This window comes from Mytilus californianus, unplaced genomic scaffold (genome assembly GCF_021869535.1).
Source record: "Mytilus californianus isolate M0D057914Y unplaced genomic scaffold, xbMytCali1.0.p SCAF_9, whole genome shotgun sequence".
Taxonomy (NCBI): Eukaryota; Metazoa; Mollusca; class Bivalvia; order Mytilida; family Mytilidae; genus Mytilus; species Mytilus californianus.
In genome coordinates, this window is record NW_026262745.1 from 25,053,626 (window position 1) to 25,077,292 (window position 23,667).

A 23,667-nucleotide genomic window follows, 5' to 3' on the forward strand; every position below is an offset into this window, starting at 1 on the left:
TCAAACTTGATCTGTGTTTTGTGGTAATAAGCATTGTGTATAAGTTTCATAACATTTGGTTGAGGCAAACTAAAGTTAGAGAACGGAAACTAAAAATTTTGCAATTTTTCCATTTATAAAGGGGCATAACTCTAGAACGTTTAAAGTGACACCACCAAAATTCAAACTTGATCTGTCCGTTCCTACTCGCTTATTAGTCGGAAAATTGGGAGTAAAATTCATAATCCAGAGAGGGGGACCGACTCATAGACGAGATCTAGCGACCAGAGGAAAAATCCAAGCTTGAGAAAAGTGGTCAGGAGTGAATTTCCTGGTCAAAACTACGTTTTTGATTGCCAAACCTACATAAATCAATAAATAAAAAGTTTTTGTTGAAAATAAATGACTACAATACTGTCTTTGTGTTTTATTTGTTCTTTGGTAAACATTTTCTGCAAATTCGTGTTGAAATTCTACTGTTTCCGGTTTGTGTATTGATTTTCATGGTCACATGGTTTTCCTATAAACCCAAAAGAAGAGCCAAGAACCAATAAAATGCTCCGCAGGGCGCAGCTTGATACGACCGCAGAGGTCGAACCCTGAACAGTTGGGGCAAGTATGGACACAACATTCAAGCTTGATACAGCTTTGCATTTGGATTGTGATTAAATATTTGACACAGCATAGGTTTCTGACACAGAATGAATGTGGTCTAAGAACTTAAAAATTTTAAATTGGACGTTCACCTATTATGGTCCAATATCCAAAATCTAAATACATGGTTAGATTCAGCATATCAAAGAACCCCAAGAATTCAATTTTTGATGAAATCAAACAAAGTTTAATTTTGGACCCTTTTGACCTCAATGTGGACAAAGTTGATAACGGGGCCCAAAAATCAAAAATCTAAATACATGGTAAGTTTCAGCATATCAAAGAACCCCATATATTCAATTTTTGTTGAAATCAAACAAAGTTTAATTTTGGACCCCGATTTGGACCAACTTGAAAACTGGGCCCATTATCAAAAATCTAAATACATGTTTAGATTCAGCATATCAAAGAACCCTAAGAATTCAATTTTTGTTAAAATCAAACTAAGTTTAATTTTGGACCCTTTGGACCTTAATGTAGACCAATTTGAAAACGGAACCAAAAATTAAGAATCTAAATACACTGTTAGATTCGGCATATCAAAGAACCCCAATAATTTAATTTTTGATGAAATCAAACAAAGTTTAATTTTGGACCCTTTGGACCTCAATGTGGACCAATTTAAAAACGGGGCCCAAAATCCAAAAACTAAATACACGGTTAGATTCAGCATATTAAAGAACCCCCAAGAATTCAAGAATAAAACCCCATTGAAATTGGTCAAGAAATAAGCAATTTATAGAAGTATCTTCTTTTGCACAATACTGTGCAATTAAATATTTCTTGCTATTGCGCAATACTGTACAATTGACAATTTCTTGCTATTGCGCAATATTGTGCTATTGGATATTTCTTGCTATTGCGCAATACTGTGCAATTGAAGATTTCTTGCTATTGCGCAATACTGTGCAATTGAAGATTTCTTGCTATTGTGCAATACTATGCAATTGAAAATTTCTTGCTATTGCACAATACTTATTATATAATAATTTACACATCTTGTTGGGTGTGTATCTCCTACCATATCATTATTATTTGCTTTTAAATATAAATCAGAAATAACCAACTTAAAATGGAAAATTTTAAAAGAAAAAAAAAAGGGAAAAAAAGAAAAAAAAGGAAACCCCCCCCCCCAAATTTTTTGAACCCCCTTATGATCCACCCCAAACTCAATCTCAGCCTTCCCTTTGTGGTATGGTACCTTGCAGTACAATTTCAGAGAGATCCATACACTTGAACACAAGTTATTGTCTGGAAACTAGAAAAATGTGTTTTTTGGCCCCTTTTTGGCCCCAAATTCCTTAACGTTTAGGGCAATTACCCCCAAACTCAAACCCAGCTTTCCCTTTGTGATATGCAACCTTGTAGTGCAATTTCAGAAAGATCCATACACTTACACACAAATTATTGTCCTGAAACTAGAAAAATGCTTGTTTTTTGCCCCTTTTTGGCCCCTAATTCCTAAAATATTGAGGCCATTACCCCCATCATCAATCCCAGCCTTCCCTTTGTGGTATGGTACCTTGCAGTACAATTTCAGAGAGATACATACACTTGAACACAAGTTATTGTCTGGAAACTAGAAAAATGCTTATTCTTGGCCCCTTTTTGGCCCCCAATTCCTAAACATTTCGGCAATTACCCCCAAACTCAATTCCAGCTTTCCCTTTGTGATATGGAACCTTGTAGTACAATTTCAGAAAGATCCATACACTTACACACAAGTTATTGTCATGAAACTAGAAAAATGCTTGTTTTTTGCCCCTTTTTTGCCCCAAATTCCTAAAATTTTGAGGCAATTACCCCCAAAATCAATCCCAGCATTCCTTTTGTGATATGGAACCTTGTGGTACAATGTCAGAGAGATCCATACACTAACACACAAGTTATGTCTGGAAGTTACAAAAATGCTTATTTTTGGCCCCTTTTTGGCCCCTAATTCCTTTACTGTTGGTACCATAACCCCCAAAATCAATCCCAACCTTCCTTTTGTGGTATTGAACCTTGTGGTAAAATTTCATAGAGATCCATTGACTTAAACTAAAGTTAGAGTGCGAAAACCAATGTGTCTTCGGACGACGCCAGACGACGACGATGCCAACGTCATACCAATATACGACCACAAAATTTTTTTTGCGGTCGTATAAAAATGAAAAGGAGATAACAATGTACCAAATATGTGAAAGGATGTTTTCAGCGGAGTTATTGTGTCATTATTGTGATATCATGATATCAATCCAATGCTTATAAATCATATAATAATCAAAAAATAATTTTAAGATTCATTCCCAAAATCAAAATATTATTCATTAAAGATAAACAAAAATTACAAAATTGATTGACAAGCCAATATAATCCATTGATAGGCCTAACCCCAATTAAGAGACAAAGAGTTGTATTTACTAGAGGTGTGAAAACTATCAGTGATAGGTAAACAGATGACACTAATGAGTTGGAGTTAGTTATTTTAATATATTGATTAGCTTCACTTAATTATTTTAATCCTTTAATCATCACAATATAATAAGAATTATGAAGTGTACATGCTCATTTGACACCGAGTTATGTATGCTGTGAAAAATATTTTCATCAAGTGTTGATTGACTTTAAATTTTTCAGGTTCATATTGGTTTATATTCGCTTTTCTCAAACAATAGGTTGTTAGTCATACCCTACAAAATCATTGATGCATTACGTAAACAACACACGGCTAATCAAACATTTGAACAGTGAACAAAACAAAAGAAATGAATACATCTTTATTATTAACAGCAATATAAATTATCATGATGAGCATCAAATAAATTCAAACCAAACAAACATTAATGAAGAAATGAATATTATTCCTGGATTTGCATTGGTTTTACCGGCGTTCAGTTAATGTCAGCTGAAAAAAAAAATGCCCAAATTTTGTCCGACTTATACGAGGGTCAAGACTAAATCCTTAGAATTTGGAGCTGAAAAGGGCACCCGACTTATAGTAGGATCGACTATTAGGCGAGTTTCTACGGTAAGAGAACAGAAACTAAAAATTTTGCAATTTTTCCATTTTTAAAGGGGCATAACTCTAGAATGGTTAAAGTGACGCCACCGAAATTCAAACTTGATCTGTGTTTTGTGGTAAAAAGCATTGTGAATAAGTTTCATAACATTTAATTGAGGCAAACTAAAGTTAGAGAAGGGAAACCAATTTTGGGACGTATGTACGTACGTACGACAAGGGTAAAACTTAATGCCCCCACGGCTTCGGCGGGGGCATAAAAAATCATTTGATTTTGGCAAGAAATATCTTCAGTAGAATTTTGTATTTCAACTGTTTATATAAGAAATAATAGGGGAATTTAAGAGTGTAAAAGTGAAACGCTTTACCTAAGACTGTAACTGCTATGTACAGAAAACAGAATATACAAATAAAAATTGTAAAGTACACTTCAGCACTCCTGTACTAATAACTGAATACATTCTGTAGTTATTCTATAAAACGCATGTATTACTTCGTGTCTGACTTTCTTATTCCTTATTGACAAGTAGTTACTTTATTATCTGTAAACATTTTTAAATCTCCCACAGATTTTAGTAATCCCCTGCACTTTTAGAACTCCCACAATGTTTTGATATACATGGTGTGATATTGGTTTATGCTTTACTGAAGCATAAAATCCCTTTTACTGAACACCTACGTTTGCACCTAGATAAATTCAAACTGATTTCACAGCTTAAATTCATTCATTTCATCTTTATTACTTCTGTCATTTTTTCTCCAATTATAAATGTATATCAATTTATATTACGATATATATATTCTTAAATTCTTCCATCCTGTGCCAGCTTTAATATCTACCTGTATAAGTCTATCTAAAATATTCCTTTTAATTATCAGCTTTTTTATTTTCAAACTAATAAAAGAATTTTTCTCCTGTTTCATTTTTATTTTAAATAAAACATTCCTTGGAAAAATAATTGAAAATGAATCCTTTAAATCAATTTATTTTAAGCATAATTAATTGAAAACTTTGAGGTTACATAATATATTATCAATGCATTCAATAACAATTATTCCCAGCACAGTAGAGTGATTTGAAAAATTATTGATAGAAACTAAGGGCACACGTGCTGTGGTCAATGAAATTAACAACGTCGTCATAGGTAAAATAGTGATAAACAGATTATCATTGGTTATCTCAACTCGATTGCTTTTCTCACTTTCGCCGTACCAACTCAAGCGAGAAAATCAATCTCGTTGAGTTGACCAGCGAAAGTGAGAAAAGCAATCGAGTTGAGATGACCAACGATAATCTATAATTATCACACAGATAAGAAAGAGACAATACTGTAAATTAAAAAAATGTTTTTATTATTGCAAAAATTGAGACACGATATGTTTCTCAAAAACAAAATCTTGCACTTTGAACTTTTAAAAGCATCTAAATTGTATGCAGCTTTTTATAAAATCTAATAAATCAATCTCACATTTTTGTCCACTGTTTAAAAATAGAAATAAACAAGAATGTGTCCATAGTACACAGATGCCCCACTCACACTTTCATTTTCTATGTTCAGTGGACCGTGAAATTAGGGTCAAAACTCTAATTTGGCAATAAAATTAGAAAGATCATATCATAGGGAACGTGTGTACTAAGTTTCAAGTTGATTGGAGTTCAACTTCATCAAAAACACTACCTTGACCAAAAGCTTTAACCTGAAGCGGGACAGACTGACGGACGGACGAACAGACGGACGGAGGAACAAACAGACACACAGACCAGAAAACATAATGCCCCTACTACTATCGTAGGTGGGGCATAAAAATGCATGCAAAATTTCAGAATTTACAGTATATAATATGGCCTACTCATCAGAAATACTAACCTTTTGGTAGATTTAATGTTATGATTTCATCTGTTTCTGGACCAAATGACTGAAAATAAAAATGAAATAAGTTATTAATCTCCTAATGCATTTAAACTATTAATAAAAATTATTATTTGAGTTTTTCTAAACATGTTTTGATTATTTTCTGAGACCTATATACATAGATTACTGTTATTAATATTACTCCATGGCTTTGTTCTTCAATTCACAGTTGTGGAGTGATAGTCAGTTTGCTAAGAATTCCACTCAAACTGGTGATAGGGGCAATCTTACACTTGCAGTGTTGTGAGAGTTTTTTTGCTCTGTCTTGAAGGCCTCATTGTAACTTCGAGACGAAGAACAGCAATAAAAACACTGCTCCTTTGCTTTTGGTGTTTTTTGCTGTGCACATACTGATTTTGTGTCATGGATGAATACACCATATCTCTTCTTTTCTATTACTGAATGTAATGATGTGTATTTATCTTTGGACCAGCATGTTAAATTCTTTTCACTTGTATCATTATTCTCATTATACATATGTCAATTAAAGATATATGCAGTTAATTAATTCTAACTTAACATGTAAAAGATTAACAATAATAAATAGTCATTTATAAAAAAAAAAATGTTTGGTTTTGTTGTGTGGTTAGTCTGCTGCCAAATTGATGTACTGTAAATTCAGAAAATATTGTGTGCATTTATCATTGACATTTTGAAGAATGGACAAAAATGTAAAATTAATTATTGCCATTTCTGAAAAAATATGGATACAGATATTTGTATCAGATATTAGAATGTGAGTTCTTATTATTGCGATACTCACTAAGTCACATTATTTGCAATAAAAAAAAACTCGCAATAATTTCTGAATTTCCAGTATACCCAAACATATCTTTTTATTAAATCTTTCCTCTTAAAGAATACAATTTTTATGGTTTCTCAACTAATTAAGATTCCCTCTTAATTATCTTAATTCTAATTAGGACTAGTCCATTCAAATGATAGTGGGAGGGTAAGACAGTTTTATTTAAGAACATGGGTAATTTCTGATTGCATATCCATTTGTTGAATGCAAAATTACCCAAAGTAAATTGGTTGATGGGGAATTTTGGAAGTCCCGTCCAACTTTCTCACATCTATTTAAATGAAATAGCCCCTGAAAAAAATTGACATTTTAAAGCAAGAATAAAACTACATACCAAATAGCCAGCTGATCCAAATGATATGTACAAAAATGTTACTATAAACATGGTAAATATAAAATACCTAAAAAAGAGAGAAAACAAGATTATTTCTCAATATATGTTAAGAACGGTTATTTGTAAAAGTACTGCAAACAATGTAATATTTGCAACAAAATTTATGAACTGCAATTTTTTTTTTTTTTACAAATCATTTACTGCTCTTACATTTGTGTTTGGATAATACATGTTAAGTAGTAATAAAGGATCCCATTAAAAAAAAATATTTTACAGTAAACTGTTTGATTATCCCCTAACTTTTTGTTTTTGAACCCAAGTACATACTGTGAAAGTACTTTTATTCGTATGGTACCAATTTTCGTGGTTTTCGTGGAAGGCTTTATCCACGAATTTAATTGTCCAACGAAATATAACAACTGTTGTCCAAATCAAAACATGCAAATATCTCCATGTAGGTTTGACTACATAGATACAGGCATATAATCAAGAGAATACATCGAATATCAGCAAACGCACTATGAACTATATCATGTATATATACAAATACATCTTCAGACAGATTTTACTAATTTAATCTGCAAAAAATATACAATGTACAACTTTTAACCTTTTATTTCTCATAAAATATTAGGAAAGTCAGACTTCCAGTGATGATGTGTAATGATAAAGTGTTCATTTTATCCCCTCTTAATTTTCGAACGAAAAATTACTTCTTTTTGGGCTTGCTTTTTATTTCACAAGAATTAATTTTACATTTCAAAGTACATTTGTAGCATTTTATATGTAACTGTTTTCTTTTAGTGACATGTTTATGGTCCAATTAACACCTTTGATGATCTTTAATCTGTTGATCATTCGATCTCGGATTAATTAGTGTCATCACTTCTGATTACATGTGTGCAACAATTCAAATGTTTACTTTGTAATTTCCTTCGAATCAATACATTTGTAAGCATAGATGAATCAGCTTATTTCCTAAAGCAATTATTTTATTAAAAAAATTGGTGAATGTTGTCAGTATTTGAAAGACTAACAAGTAAGTAAAAATGAACACCTTTTTTGGCAATCTCCTACAAATATTTATCAAACAACATATGATTTTTTTCAAAACACTTCGTTTGTGATGGCTTCAAATTCTTCCCTGGATTTTTTTTCTTAAGAAAACTAAAATCCATGAATTTAAGTAGCACGAACATGTAACTTTTACTCAAACCAAGAAAATTGATACCCACGAATAAAAGTACTTTCACAGTAGTTTTTTTTCCTTCTTATAGCTACTTTCATTTCTTTATAAAAAGAGAAATTTCTATTTTATTTATATTACTAAGAGTATTATGTTTAATTGGCAACCAAAATGCATTTTTTTGTATTTTACAATTTCTGCTCATCAATAGTATAAAGAGTGGTTTTGTCCATTAACCACAATTCATTTTTATATAACCTCATTTCAATAAAGAAGTTTATAATGTTTGTCAACCATAAAATCCTATAATTATATCTTCTTATAGGCCTAAAATGAAGAAACAAGCCTATGAAATAAAAATACTTTATGTTATCTGAACATAAACTAATAATATTAACTTACGTTTTAAATTGTTTCCTGACTTCCTTTGCTAAAGAAGATTCTAATGATAAAATCATGCCAGCACCCTAAAAATAAACAAAAGTGTAATGTACTTTAAAACAAAAGTTTCTAAAATCTGAATACTAAATAATGCTTTGCAAAAAATAAAATAGTGAGACATGAAAGAAGAAAAAAATAGTTAATATTTGAAAGCTCATGTGTAATAGAGAAAAGAAATTATATTTTTTGTAAAAAGTTATCTCATTAGATGCAACTATGCAAAATATCTGTTGAAAACTTTCATCTCTGATTGATAAAATTGTTTACAATATAACTAAGAGACACAAATTGTTGCCTGGTTTAATTTATTATGTGACACAAATAAATCTACTGGCTGCAACTGTTTTGTTCTTTTTTCTTTTGAGTTATTTCCCTTCAACTGAATTTGATCTTTTTTTAGTTCAAAATATCTTGAGCATAATGTGATTTGTATAAAACAAAATTAACGATAAACAGTAGTTAGTATATATGACTACATAAGAAGACATCCTACAACAAAAACTGATTATTTATGACAGTGTAAAATGGCAGCAAGACAGTAGGACAGAATAAAAATGCATTTGTTGTAGTTCTGAGCATACCCCACTATTAATTCAAAGTTTTGAAAACAGGAAGTAAGTGCCTAAAAATCTGAAAGCTCTCACATGTTACAACTCATCACTGCCAAGCTGCTAACTAAATATGAAGTCATATTGTTCAGTAATACCTGAGGAAAGTGTGAACAAAATATTTGTCGGAAGGACGAAGGGACAATGTGAATGAAATATAGATCACATTACTATAGAGTTTGGAACAATTATACTTTAAATGATCAACTTACTTCATAACAATAAATAGCAATACATATAAAAAATGGAAGACCAACTATAGACATCTTCTTTGGATGAATTCTGCAAAGAGAAATTATGGATCCACTGATAACAAAATCATTATGGAATAGTTATAACTATAGTTACCTCCCTTACATATAGATACAGGAAACAAAGATTACATGTTTCTTTTGAAACATGCATGCAAAAAAGAAATTTTTTTTCTTTCTATAATTTCCTTTCAGTGGCAATTAAAGGTAGCAACTGAAAAAATTTCTATGTTATTAAATGAAAAAAAGTAAAAGGTAAAGGAAAACTGATGAGCACCATTGATTAACATGTCGATTTAAATAAAATTATAACTTTTGAAACAATTTCTCTACAGCAGCCATGCTTTTTCTAACTATTTCTGAAAAAAAACCAACTTGTCACACCTAAATAATAATTGTGAATAAAAGTATAAAAGTAAAAGTGAAGATTATAAACTGAACTGTGCACTGAGAAGTATGTTGAAAAGAATTTGTAAAGAAACAAGAATGTGTCCATAGTACACTGATGCCCCACTCGCACTATCATTTTCTATGTTCAGTGGACCGTGAAATTGGGGTTAAAACTCTAATTTGGCATTAAAATTAGAAAGATCATATCATAGGGAACATGTGTACTAAGTTTCAAGTTGATTGGACTTCAACTTCATAAAAAAACTACCTTGACCAAAAACTTTAACCTGAAGCGGGACAGACGGACGAACGGATGCATAGACCGAAAAACATAATGCCCCTAGGTGGGGCATAAAAAAGTTTAGAGTAAAATATTGTTTCCTACCATAAATTGAGTTTAATTCTTTTTATTTTTGTCAGATCGAGTACAATTACTAGAAATTTGAAGTGTAAGTCTTACTAAGAGTAAAGTAGTGTTCAAACAAGATGAAATAATATAGTTTTTTTTCCTCTTTTTTGTGTTGTTAAGTTGCTATCTTATGAATGTGAATGTAACATTTCCTTTCATTAGTATTCATAGAATCAAATTTAGTACTCATAGTAGGTACTCACACATTTTTTTTTTTATTTCTTATTCTGGTAACCAGCGTTATAAATTATATAGAATGCACAATTATCTTTGATTTAAAGGGGTAATAACTCAGTAAACACTACGAAATTTACTAATACAGCAAAAATATCTACAATATTTAGGCCACAGAGATAAAAATAACTACTGTAGCTAAATCATGACAAGTATGAGACTAAATTAGCATGTTTAGGAAGATTTGATTTTTTCTGGTCCATACTTCATTTTCCTTCAAATTACTTACAACTTACAAAGATCAGCGATTAAACATTAATAATTACAAAACAGGATGGATGAACTGACAAACACTCAATACTTCTATGTCCCCTGCAATGTGTCGGCCGGGAGACAATTAAGACTGTAACATTGGACGGTTAGTAAGAAAATTTGGTTCAGATTGATTATTACATCATTACATCAAATAAATAAAATTGATGAATGTAATTAGTTATTAGATAGATAGTATTTGCATGCAGTGCTAAAAAAATAAAACATTTCTGTTTTGTTTTAATCACCCACAGATATTATCAATTAAGACTGTTTTGATATAACTGACTTTTGACTCCTGGTATATACTTTTTCAACGGGTTATCTTTTTTTGTGGTAGGACATTCTGGTACTCAGTCAAGTAAGAGCAACTAAAAGAAGTAAAATCAAACTTACAATTGGTGCAACTTTGGGAAAAAAATATTTGTTTTCCAACGATTTTGTTAATTTTTTTCCCAAATTGCACAGATTGTAAGATTGATTTTACTTCTTTAAGTTGCTTCTACTTGACTGAGTACCAGAATGTCTTACCACAGAGAAGGTAAACTGTCGAAAAAATTATATACTCCAGAGGCAAATGTCTATAATATGAAAATAGTCTATTATCAACCTGTAAATCTGAATGTTACTTTGCCACTTGATTAGATTTTTTTTAAAGTGTACCGGGAGAATTTAGTTGTATCTCCAACATATGTTTTATGATTTTTCTCCATTCAACGTACCAGTACTCAATCTGTAGTACTTATTAAAGTGTTAGTTTATACGGACTAAGTCCACTGAATTTTTGTGGTAAATTAATTTTAGAAGTATAGTGCAGATATTTGTGAAAAAAACTATTATCAAGTAATAACAGCTTTAGAGAATTGTTTATTATGTAATTTTTTTCTTGATATGAGGAGAGGTAAAGTAGATAACAATTTTCACAATATACCCTCACTTACTAGCACTAAATGAAGTTTTAGATGATTTATACATACCGAGTTGCCCTAAAACATGGTACAATATGTAAATAACAACAAAAACATTAGACAACATTAGTCAAGCTAAAGCTTTTCATGCAAGCTAACAGTTGTTAGTCATTCTAGAAGTTGTTAATGCATTCAGTAAATTTGGAATTTCTAGATTGAAAGGCCTGCACTCTTACATCAAAATATTTTGAATGTTTACCAAACAGGATAAATTTCAACAACCAGGAATTGGTTTTATTTTGTTCAACTTACTAGAGAATTATACTTTTACAATCCTTGTCATAAAATTGATGAGAGTCTATATAAAATATTCATAGATATAGGAAGATGTGGTATGAGTGCCAATGAGACAACTCTCCATCCAAGTTACAATTTATAAAAGTATACCATTATAGGTCAAGGTACGGCCTTCAACACGGAGCATTGGCTCACACCGAACAGCAAGCTATAAAGGGCCCCAAAAAATTACTTGTGTAAAACCATTCAAACGGAAAAACCAACGGTCTATGACTGGTCCCTTTATTTCTAAACACAATTTGGTAGGTGCTAATGGTTAAGATTAGTATGATATCAATTTTATCTCTGGATTTTACATTCAACCAATAACTATCTACCTAGATGTATTAGAATATACTAGTTACAAAAGCAACATCAAAATTTATTAGGCAAATCTCTGGGAAGCTAGATTATATAATACATGACAAATCAATCTGAAAATTAACTTAAAGGAGAAAGAATCCAAAATAAAATGTGTATCAAACTTTCCATTTCGATTATCAAGTTTCCATAACATTAAAGTGGATTAAGATTTTGTTATTTAAATCTGTGTAATACATTGATGACAGTCTAAATTTGGTAGACAAATGTTTATGTATGTTGCCAAATCATTTCTTGGTTGTCATCATTTATTGACAATTTCCACATTTGCAACATTCTTTGAAAGGAGTAAGGACTCCATTAGCTGACTGATATGATGACTTTGATACTTACTCAGCTACGGAATATTGGGACTTAATTTCCTCCGCCTAATATTTTGGTTTTAAGTAAGGAACTGAAACTACATTTGTTTGATTCCTCTCAATGAAAAATTGGCAAAGATATTTTTTGTTCCAATTGTTGAATATGTCAGAAGTGTTTAATCAGTAACTGATGCCTGACTTGCCATATTTCAGCAGCGAAATTTGTTTTCTCTGACATGGAAAGTGATTTTTCATTTCTTGCGACAAGGCTATATAAATTTGATTTTTACTCAACCTCCTATAGCATTTCTCGAAGAAAAAATTTTTCACAAACATTATATCGTTTTAGAAAAAAATCTAATTAAGGTTCTCAATTAATGTCTTTGTTTAATTACTAAGATGTACAAAGAAGTCAATTGCTAAACAGGTGATTGTTTTTTCACATCTTTTTTAAGTGTTCATTGTAACATGATTTCCTGCATATAACCAGTCACCTCTTCTGGGGATAAAATGTCATGGCAGGTCACATATACCAAATTAAAGGCCTTCTAACATTCTTTGTATGGGGAGATGGTTTATCACTAATTTAATAAGTAATCAATTTTTTTAATAATAACATAATAACTTTGTTTCCTTCTCCTTTAAAGTATAATTAATACAATAAACTAAATTCAACAAATGAACAAAACAAAACAGAACAAAAATAAAGATGCATCATTAATGCAAAGAATTAACAAAGCTTTATATCTTTTATTAGTGTATACTCACTCAACATGTTCAAAATGTTCAAAATCAAACCAAAATACAACAGCAAAGGCAAGAAGATTGGAACACTGGGCCATTAAACTGAAAAAAAAACAACATGCAAGATTCAGCTCTTCTTGTGATATATAGAGAATAACAGTTGTTCATGGTAAGGACTAATTCAGTGACGATTCTGTGATGTCACAATCCAGGAAAATAGGACTTATTATAATTAAGATTCACTAAAATTGGTAATAAATCATCATCTAAGAACAACTCCTATTATTAGTCTTTTATGTCTGTAACCTTGTGTAACCTTGAAATTTCATGGAATGAGTAGACAGTGTAATGGTCAATACAATTGAAAATTGGTATAAAAAACTAAGAGTATAATAAAATATATATAGAATGGTGGCATATGTATATTCTACTTCATTTATTTTTCTAAAATTTATTTCATATTTTTTCTACATTCATTTCATATTTTTTCTACATTCATTTTCAAGACTTTCGAAAATAGAAAAATAATTCATCACAAATATGTAAAACTAGGATATTATCTTATATAAATTCCAAAAAAATGAGATAATCTAGAAAATAAATTGCTGTGAAGTCATCTAGAATGAACTAAACACTTTTAAAAAATATCTTACAAAATAAGTTGGTTTACAGAATTTCCAATTATATGAAATGTTTGTCAGTTTTTTATTGTAATCTCATTCAGCCGATGTTCATTTATACAAGCTGACTTACCTTGTCATAGCAAGACTACCAAGATGTCTTAGTAAGGTCATAAAACATATTGGTGGCAATAATATAAGCAACCAGTGTATTCTGGAAAATAATAATAATAGTTATTGTCCATTACATATACTAAATACAGGCATTCAAAAAGTTAAAATGGCATTTATGACATATACATGATGAAACCAGATGCATTAGGTTTCATTTTCGGCTTAATTCTAGAAGTTGGCAGGTATGGAAAAGTTTTGCACTTCACTTACTTTAAGGTGTATTCTCTTAATGATTTGAAAACATTGGAAATATCTTTATCATAAGGAGAAAATAGGAACTAAAGTTGTCTTTTTAAGGTACAAGCACAGAATTTTTTACGAGAAAAAGATTATTTTTGATATGATTTTTTGGGGAATACATGAGCTTTAAACTTTATTAAAAGTGTATTAGAATATCAAGTTTTTCATAATATTTTAGCTGAATTGTATAAGTTAAATAAATGTTGTCAACATTAGGGACTTGGTACCTTCGGATAAGAAGAGAGTTTGTTTAATGTTAGGATTAGGGCTAATGTTGAGTTAGGTATGGGTTAAGGTTGCTTTAGTATAGAGCCCTACATAATGTAATGATGAGGTGGGTGCCTTGGGGTAATTGAAGACCAAAGAGAATATGACTACAAAACAACATTATACTTACAATTTCATAGATCTCATATAATCAGATAAATTCTCTGTGATAAATATTAAGTATGCACAACAGAATCCTAAAACATAAAAAAATATAAAAGTTTGAACAATTTAAACTTCTTGTAGTTTTTTCCAGAAATAAGATAAAATCAGTAAGTAAATTTTGAAGTGTCATCATGTTTGTCATTTAAGTCAAATTAATAGAACTGGAAGAGATATGTTGTATAAATTCAGGACACACCAACACTTGACACACCCCAGTAAAGAACTGAACTTTTAGTGCTTTTCTAGCACTGAGTCCTTCTTTGCACATATCAATTCATATTTCACATTTCAATATCAAGTTCATTTGTAATTGTAATCTAAACTTGTTGTTGTCTCATTGGCAATCATACCACATCTCCTTATTTTTATATTAATAACTGATTAGATGAATCTGCACCTTATTCAGTACATTGTATTGAATAATTTTAACTTTGTAAAGGATTTTCTTCATTAATGTACAGTCAAACCTGCATTGAACAGTGTATATAAAGGTCACATTCTGGACCTAAGAAAACTTCCCGTATAAGAGAGGTTACCATACGGCCTTCAACAATGAGCAAAGCCCATACCACATAGTCAGATATAAAAGGCACCGAAATGACAAATGTAAAACAATTCAAGCGAGAAAACAAATGGCCTTATTTATGTACAAAATAATGTACGAAAAACAAATATGTTACATAGCAACAAATGACAACCACTGAATTATAGGCTCCTGACTTTGGACAGGCACATACAGAATGTGGTGGGCTAAACTAGTTTGTTGGCAAGTTTACAATATCTAATTCTATTGATGGCAAGTAAATAGTAGAAGAAATTCATCCCTCTGTTCACCATGACTAAGTATCTTATAAGCATGCACTCCTACCTGTTTGTGAAATAACAATAGCTAAATCAACTAGTAATCGACCATGATATCCAATAGCATAATAACCTGTAAAACATAAAATATAAAATACTAAATGGTTCCAATGTTTTATGGATGACTTAGTGACAACATATAAAGATTAACATTATTATTATTATGTATAACATAAAATGGTCAATTTATTGTTGGTGTTAAACCCCTCTTTCACCACTATTGGCGCTATTGTAGAGGTAAGATTTCATTGGTGGAGGAAGTCAGAGTGCCTGGGCACCACTACCTTTGGCATGGGTGCTTCATGCAATACATGTATTGTCAATTGCTTTCATTTCATATAAATTATAAAACAAAACAGCATTCAATTCTATATTAAAAAAAAAGATAAGTTGCAAAAAAAATATTAAAACACTTATTTTAGATTGGAGTAATTTTCCTGTATTTCCTTTTTGAAAATTCTGCAGTTTCCTTTGTATTATGGTTTAAATTAAATCTGTCCTAATTATAAGCAGGTCTTACCTACATCTCCATATGACAAGTCATGTCCTGGATCTTCTTCCTGAAATTAAAAAGAAAAAGATATATTTAGAAAGAATCAGCCTGAAATGATACATTTTTTACCAATGTGAATGGCATGATGAAGTTTTATTCATCCAAAGAAAAATCTTATTTCCTTGAAAATATTTAGTTGATTACAACAAGCTCAAGTTATATATTTAAAACTCTTTTATCACAATTTGCTTGTCATGTATGCTGAAAATTTCATTTATCAAATATATTAGACTAGTATTCTCTAATCAGACTTTGTTTGGTATTGTCTATTAGTGTCAAATTTAATTGTAAAACTATGGCACACCTAAAAAGATTGTAAACTTTGTCATGCTAAGCATACCCCTACTTGTAGTTCAAAGTATAAGAAAACAGGAAGAAGGTGTCAGACAGATTTGAAATACCCTCACACATTAAAGCTCAGCATTGAACAGCTGTTGACTAAATATAAAGTTATGGAAATTTTTTAACTTTATTCAAAAATTGAAAAATTCAAAGTATTGGCAAACAGGAAGTTGGTATCTGACAAATATGAAATATTTCCATATTCTACAACTCGTCACTCTAAAGCAGCTGATTAAATATGAAGTCTTTTTGTCCAGTAGTAGCAGAGAAAAATGTGACTGCAATATTGTTTGAAGACTGGACTGACAAGGTGAATACAATATAGCCTCCACTCATACACAACAGTGTGCATATAATAAAACAAATCATATAAACTAACCACACCTATCACTTATACAAGTTGCAAAGAAAACATAAATTCTCACTACTGGGTGTCTAAGATTTCTTCAAAAGCACTGCCCAAGTTTTTAAATAATATAATGGTACATTCAATAGCTATGAATATTCAGATTTGTAACAAGATAATCGAATCTTTAACAGTGATGTGGAAATATCAGAATTCTTCACTTGTCCAAGGACAACTACCATACAAAAATATAACTGCAGAAACTACTTGTCCCAAACAAGTAGCTATAATATATAGTTGGAACATATTCACATGTCGGGGAGATTTTGGGACCAACTAGACAAGTAGGGAATGGTATTTCCACACCCCTTGGGACCCATGTAATTAAAACACTGTTGTAATACCTACCTTATTGACTTCCTCTTCTGTTATTAAGTTAACAAATTCTTGTTTGGCAATCTGTAATGACAACAATCCATCCTCTTTTGCATCTGTTTCCTGTACTTTCTTTGGACTAGTTTCTACTTTAGCTTTCTCATTTCTTGGCAGTCTGTATTCTGATATCAACTTATATTTACAATCAATTAACAGCAACATTGCTTTCACACTGAAAAACAGAAAGTACATATATCAGGGTACAAGATGCATCATAATATACTGTAAACCAACTAAGCTTTGCAGCAATTTATTTTCGCGACTTTCAATAGTAGAAAAATAACGCAAAAATAAATGGTAACAAATATGTAAAACTTAGATCTTTCCTTTTTTAACTACATCAAGTAATTTTGAAAATTACAAAATTAAAATTGTCGCAAAGTATGCCAGAAAGGACTGAACAGGAAATAATGTATCCGCAAAAATAAGTTTGTTTACAGTATATCAAATTGTGTTGATTAGAACAAAGTCCTATGGTTTTAATACAGTATGCGGTTTGTTTGATAGTACAGAACATCATCTGTGTCAGTCTTCTATTCACAGGTGAAGAATAATTAACATCTAGCCAAGAATTTCCCTTAAATTGGTGCTAGGGTCTGCCTTAAACAGTGAGGGATGTGGCTTTACTCTGTTTTTAAGGCCTCTATGTGACGTTGAGATGAAAAATAGCTCCTTTGCTTTGGATTATCTTAAGTTAAGGTAATTTGTGTCATCAATTAATACAGCCTTTTTTTCTATTATAGTAGAAGAATACTGATGTTTTTCCTGATAAATCATAAGGAGTACTAGTATATCTTCTTCCATTTCAGTAGATTGTTTCCATAAAAAAAGTTTAAAGCAGTACCTACATGTATCCATATCGTTTGGACCATAGTTGATAGTTGTCTCATTGGCAATTATACATCATCATCTAATTTTATGTATATTTGTATGCCATATATACATTACAATGCAACAATAAGAAATACAAAACCTTGCACAAGACAGAATAGATAAGTTCAGAGACCCTGACATATATGTAGGCTTTATACTGTAGAAACAACATTACTTTCTACTCACCTGATTATACCTATTGTAGCCATCACAAAGATACCCTCCAAAATTCCTGCCTGTATAAAAAAAAATTAATTATTCATTTCATACTTATAAAAACAAAAATGTAGTACTTCTAGTTAAATTCAATTACATTATTTTTTATGTGACTTATTTTGGTGATGTCTAATTTCATTAATTTTTTTAATATGTGAATTTAATTTTTTCATTCCATACACTATTAATTAAGCAATTACTATTGTGTTGTTAAAAAACAAGACAATGTACAGTAGCACTTTAATATATTCATGGTATGTACCAGCATAAAGGTATGGTAGAAATGCCTTTGCAAAAAAACTGGGAAGAGGATAATATTTAATATATTGTGTCCCAGCCCCTAAAGACAAACACGGGGAAATTTAGAGTTTCCTTTAAAACAGACAGTGAAGAGCTGTAAGCTAAGAGATTTACAGTATTGTGCTATACAACTTTATTATACCAAATGAGAATAATTCCAGAACTTTCACTCCAGATTTTTCCCAATACAATACACTGAAAAAGTTAAAAGATAAATGTAGCATGGGGACATTACAGAATAAAATGCTCCGCTGGGCGCAGATTGATACCACCGCAGAGGTCGAACCCTGAACAGTTGGGGCAAGTATGGACACAACAATCAAGCTTGATACAGCACTGAATTTGAATTGTGATTAAATATTTGACACAGCATAGGTTTCTGACACAGAATGAATGTGGTCTAAGAACTTAAAAAATTTTAATTTACCTATTCAAACCATATCATTATTATTTTCTTTTATATATAAATCAGAAATAACCAATTTAAAATGGAAAATTTTAAAGAAAAAAAAGGGGAAAAAAATCCCCCCCCCCAAATTTTTTGAACCCCCTTATGATTCATCACCCCCAAACTCAATCCCAGCCTTCCCTTTGTGGTATGGTACCTTGCAGTACAATTTCAGAGAGATCCATACACTTGAACACAAGTTATTATCTGGAAACTAGAAAAAAATGCTTGTTTTTTGGTACCTTTTTGGCTCCAAATTCCTAAATGTTTAGGGCAATTACCCCCAAACTCAAACCCAGCTTTCCCTTTGTGATATGGAACCTTGTAGTACAATTTCACAAAGATCCATACACTTACACAAAGTTATTGTCCTGAAACTAGAAAAATGCTTGTTTTTTGCCCCTTTTTGGCTCCTAATTCCTAAAATTTTGAGGCAATTACCCCCAAAATCAATCCCAGCCTTCCCTTTGTGGTATGGTAGCTTGCAGTACAATTTCAGAGAGATCCATACCCTTGAACACAAGTTATTGTCTGGAAAATTAGAAAAATGCTTGTTTGGAATCAATTTTTGCGGTCGTATAAATACCAATATACGATTGAGGTCGTATAAAAACTAGTATAACCCCACCACATTTAGTGTCTGTACAATCTGCAATGTAGCCAAAGTTTTAATAAAAGAAAAAGAGGGGTATGTGCTACTGAGAAAGCAGCTAAACAAATCAAACACCAAAAAGAGATTATTTATTTGTTCTTTTAAATTTACATTTGTCTTTGTTTTTTCATTCACCAACAAAGTGGTTGATTGATGAGATGCAGTTAACTATGGGTCCAAAATACTCCAAATACTTTCTTTTCTTTATTGTATTTAATAAGCACAAAAGCATACACGATCAGGATTCCCCTGGGCTAATTTTCATTTTCGCCACCCCTTTCGCCACTTTCATTTTTTTTCACCAACTTATTTTACTCTTTGCAAACAAGCAAAATTTCAATTTGCAGCACTGTCGTCTCATGTCCATCTGGGTGTAATAACGGTCCCAGTTTACATAAATCCCACATCTTTATTTCTTAATAAGCCTCTTTTGTAATTTAAGTGATATAGTTCCATCTTTTGATGCGACTGTCATACAAGTGAGAGGTTTAGCTAGCTTTAAAACCAGGTTCAATCCACCATTTTCTACATAAGAAAATGCCTGTACCAAGTCAGGAATATGACAGTTGTTGTCCATTCGTTTGGTGTGTTTGAGCTTTTGATTTTGCCATTTGATTGGGGACTTTGAATTTTCCTCGGAGTTCAGTATTTTTGTGATTGTACTTTTTGTTAATCTGTTTGAACAAGATAAATTTAGTTTCATTCTGAAAAGTAATGATACTGACATTTGTATTGTATGTGTAGCTGGAATAAGCGATATGTATGATACAAACATTCATTTAAAGCAAACATAATGTTGTTAAGAACTGTTGTCATTGGTTGTAGTATTAAAGCTTATTGTAATAGCTTGATAGTATAGTATGAATAACACCTCCATGCGTTAAAGATATAAAATATGTCTCTGTATATTTGTCTTTGTTTTTTGTATCTGGTATAATTCCTGTATTTGAATTTACACTAATAAAACTATTTGATTTGATTTATATCTACTATGTATAACATTATGCTTTTGTCAATTGTTGAGAAAATACCAGACAAGACAACTACAAAACAACAGGACAAAGCTTGAGTTCAAGTGCATGGTGTTTGTTATATGTACTATACATTTCTAAATAAATGAATAAAATACAAAACCCAATGCCATCTTCATTCTTTATATACATATACATAATATCAGAGAAGTTCATGTACAAGGGCCTTGTAATGGACTTTTGATAATATGATATACACGATATAAGCAATCACAAAGATACTGAAAACCTTAACACATCATTACCGATGAAACAACTATTCATAGACAAAAATAACAATAAATGAAAAATTACTAGTCACTATATCTCCTTTAACACAGAACAAAATCCAGAAATTGTTTTTTTTAATTCTCTGTTATAAAAAAATATGCTAATCAAGCACCAAAGTCAAAGCAGAAATATTATTATTGTCTTAACAAAGTGTAACATTAAAACATTATGAAATAGTGTGGTATTATCAACTATTGCAGACACTGGTACTGTGGCTGAACTGGTTGTGAGGCCGAAACGTCTCGAAACCTAGGTAATTCATGTAATTAGTGGGACTAAAATGTAGTTACATGTACTGTCCAACCTTTTTAGTTGTACATTTTTGTATTCTAAAAATTGACAAAAAATCGATTAAAATAGGTTGACTTGTGATCTTGATGTGGTACGTATTCAGTGACACATCCCACGGACACTATTACACTCTAGAAAGGCTATTTTAATTTTTTGCTATGATGCCAACATGTATGTCATGTCATAGGAAGGCTTCACAGCAAAACAATAAAACAGTCTATCAAGATGTCATAATTATTTTTACTAATTGGCGGTCTGAGGAAATGATTACATTGATATTGATCCCAAAATAAGGAGATGTGGTACGATTGCCAATGAGACAACTTTCCACAAAAGTTCAAATGAAGTGGATGTAAGCAATTATTGGCAACGGTACGGCCTTCAACAATGAGAAACACCCATACCGTATAGTCGTAAAAGGCACAGACATGAAAAATCTGAAACAATTCAATTGAGACAACTAACAGACTAACGGCCTAATTTATAACAAAACAGTTTACGAAAAACAAATATGACAGACATGAACCAACAAAAAACCACTGATTTACAAGCTCCTGATATGGGACAGGCACATCATGTTGGCTACTACAAGTCTGTAAGTATTTTCTTAGTGGTGTCAAAGTTCTTCAAGAGTTAAATATATAAACACGTTTTACCTGACCTAGGTAGATGTTTGTGCATGGAGTTGGTGATCGTTCAGTCATGCCTTCCCGTGATTTTGCTTTCTTTTATTGATTTATAATACAAATAATAATACAAACCTCTTTAAATGCAAACGGTAGTCCTAAAACACCAGCACCAATGAATGAAATAAAAATGTTTGCAAAGATTTTGACAGGGTGTTTGGATCCCGTTCTTCCGACTGCCATTTTATATTCTTATTGAGGTCGTCAGCTCATTACTCTCTGGAGCTTTTCAGTTTATTTAAACTTCTCATGCAGGATCTTGTTTTGACATTAACGACACCAGGATAACTGTCACTTTACAACGTGGACCTTGTAAACTAATCGCAATGCCACCTGTGACAAGTGCCCTAAGGGAGGTAATTCTGAATATAAAATTTAAGAAGAGGTCTACCTGGGTCAGATAAAACGTGTTTAGATGTTAAACTCTTGAAGAACTTTGGTACCACTAAGAAAATACAACAGACGTATAGAAGCCAACATTCAACTGACGTTTTATTCTTGTAAAAGGGTACAACTTGCGCCTGTTTCAGTTTATTTGATAATCAGGCTTGTTTTATTGCTTTATTATCTGAGTGACATTTTTGGTACAGTTGTTTTTGGCAAGGTAAGAATTTACAGAGATACAATCTGAATCATAATAAGTAGCCTTAAGCTTTTTATTCTAAATTTGATCAACTTCTTTTTCTACAAATTCTGTACGAACTGAATTGCAATTTAAAAATATTGATAAAATTAACAGTACCAATGCGTATTTCCACATTAATCATCTCATAGATATAATGGCTATTATATCTATGATCATCTCTTCAGTGATGTTCACGGCCAAACTATTTAAAAGTCCAAAACCTATTACAAGGACGAAGAGCTGATAAAATCTACAAGGACAAAAGTAAAGCCAAACAAGAAAAAAAAATTCTTGATCAATATTGCCAAATCATTTTATTATCAGTGTTGGGGATAGCCATATGTGTAGGGGTTTGTAATTATCAATCATAATTCTGATTATTATTGGATTATTATTTCTCTCAAGTCTGATATATTATTACAAATTTTTAAATTTATTGATATTGATATAATTTCGATGAGTAGAGGTGACATTTATAGCAGGTTAGATTGCAAATTGTCTTAGGGATCCTGGTTGCTAGCAAGATATTTAAAACACGTTTACAAGTCAAATTTAACTAGTACGATGAAACTTCAGTAACACACTGATATTGAGGAAGGACATATGTATTGCAGGGTGTCATCCTGGTTTGCCCACATTTAATTGCAGGTTTATAAAAACATAGGGTGTTTTGTTGTTTTAACAATTATAGTTTATTTCTGAATTATAGTCATATTTTGTACCTTCATTTTACCTGTAAATTTTACAAAAAAAACTTAATTCTACTATTAATACAAAGAAAATGTGCAAAAATATGTTTAAAATTTACCAGGAAAATGTATTGAATTTTAAAAATATTCAAAAAAATATTCAAAAATGTTTATTATTTTGAAAAAATTATTGACAAACTTTTTAAATTGTTGGTACATTCTAAGAAAAAAAAATGTAAAAAGTAAAATAATCAATCATTTCAATTTTTTTTCTCACTTATTTTTAATTTTTAATTTTAATAAATACTTTGTTCTGAAATAAAATTAATATAAAAAATCACAATTAATTCTATAAAATAAAATATAAATGCAACTGTTCAATATAGCCAAGCTTTACAAATGACATAATTTGAACAGCAAGCTAGCACCTTCTTTTCAATTTATAATAAGTTCTA

General features: G+C 31.0%; 1 protein-coding gene across 1 annotated transcript in view; it reads right to left on the reverse strand.

The window, feature by feature from the left end:
* The window catches only part of LOC127715280 (uncharacterized), a 49,136-nt gene extending 26,916 nt beyond the window's left edge, over positions 1 to 22,220 (reverse strand). The window contains exons 1-12 of the mRNA XM_052221319.1: positions 21,974 to 22,220; positions 18,191 to 18,240; positions 17,105 to 17,303; positions 15,976 to 16,015; positions 15,463 to 15,528; positions 14,560 to 14,626; positions 13,882 to 13,962; positions 13,153 to 13,230; positions 9,134 to 9,203; positions 8,275 to 8,339; positions 6,687 to 6,753; positions 5,503 to 5,551 (exon numbers count right to left, since the gene is read on the reverse strand). Coding sequence (XP_052077279.1) covers positions 5,503 to 5,551; positions 6,687 to 6,753; positions 8,275 to 8,339; positions 9,134 to 9,203; positions 13,153 to 13,230; positions 13,882 to 13,962; positions 14,560 to 14,626; positions 15,463 to 15,528; positions 15,976 to 16,015; positions 17,105 to 17,303; positions 18,191 to 18,240; positions 21,974 to 22,081 — 940 coding nt within the window. The 5' untranslated portion in view covers positions 22,082 to 22,220. The remainder of the gene's footprint in view (positions 1 to 5,502; positions 5,552 to 6,686; positions 6,754 to 8,274; positions 8,340 to 9,133; positions 9,204 to 13,152; positions 13,231 to 13,881; positions 13,963 to 14,559; positions 14,627 to 15,462; positions 15,529 to 15,975; positions 16,016 to 17,104; positions 17,304 to 18,190; positions 18,241 to 21,973) is intronic.
* Between the last annotated feature and the right edge of the window lie 1,447 nt (positions 22,221 to 23,667).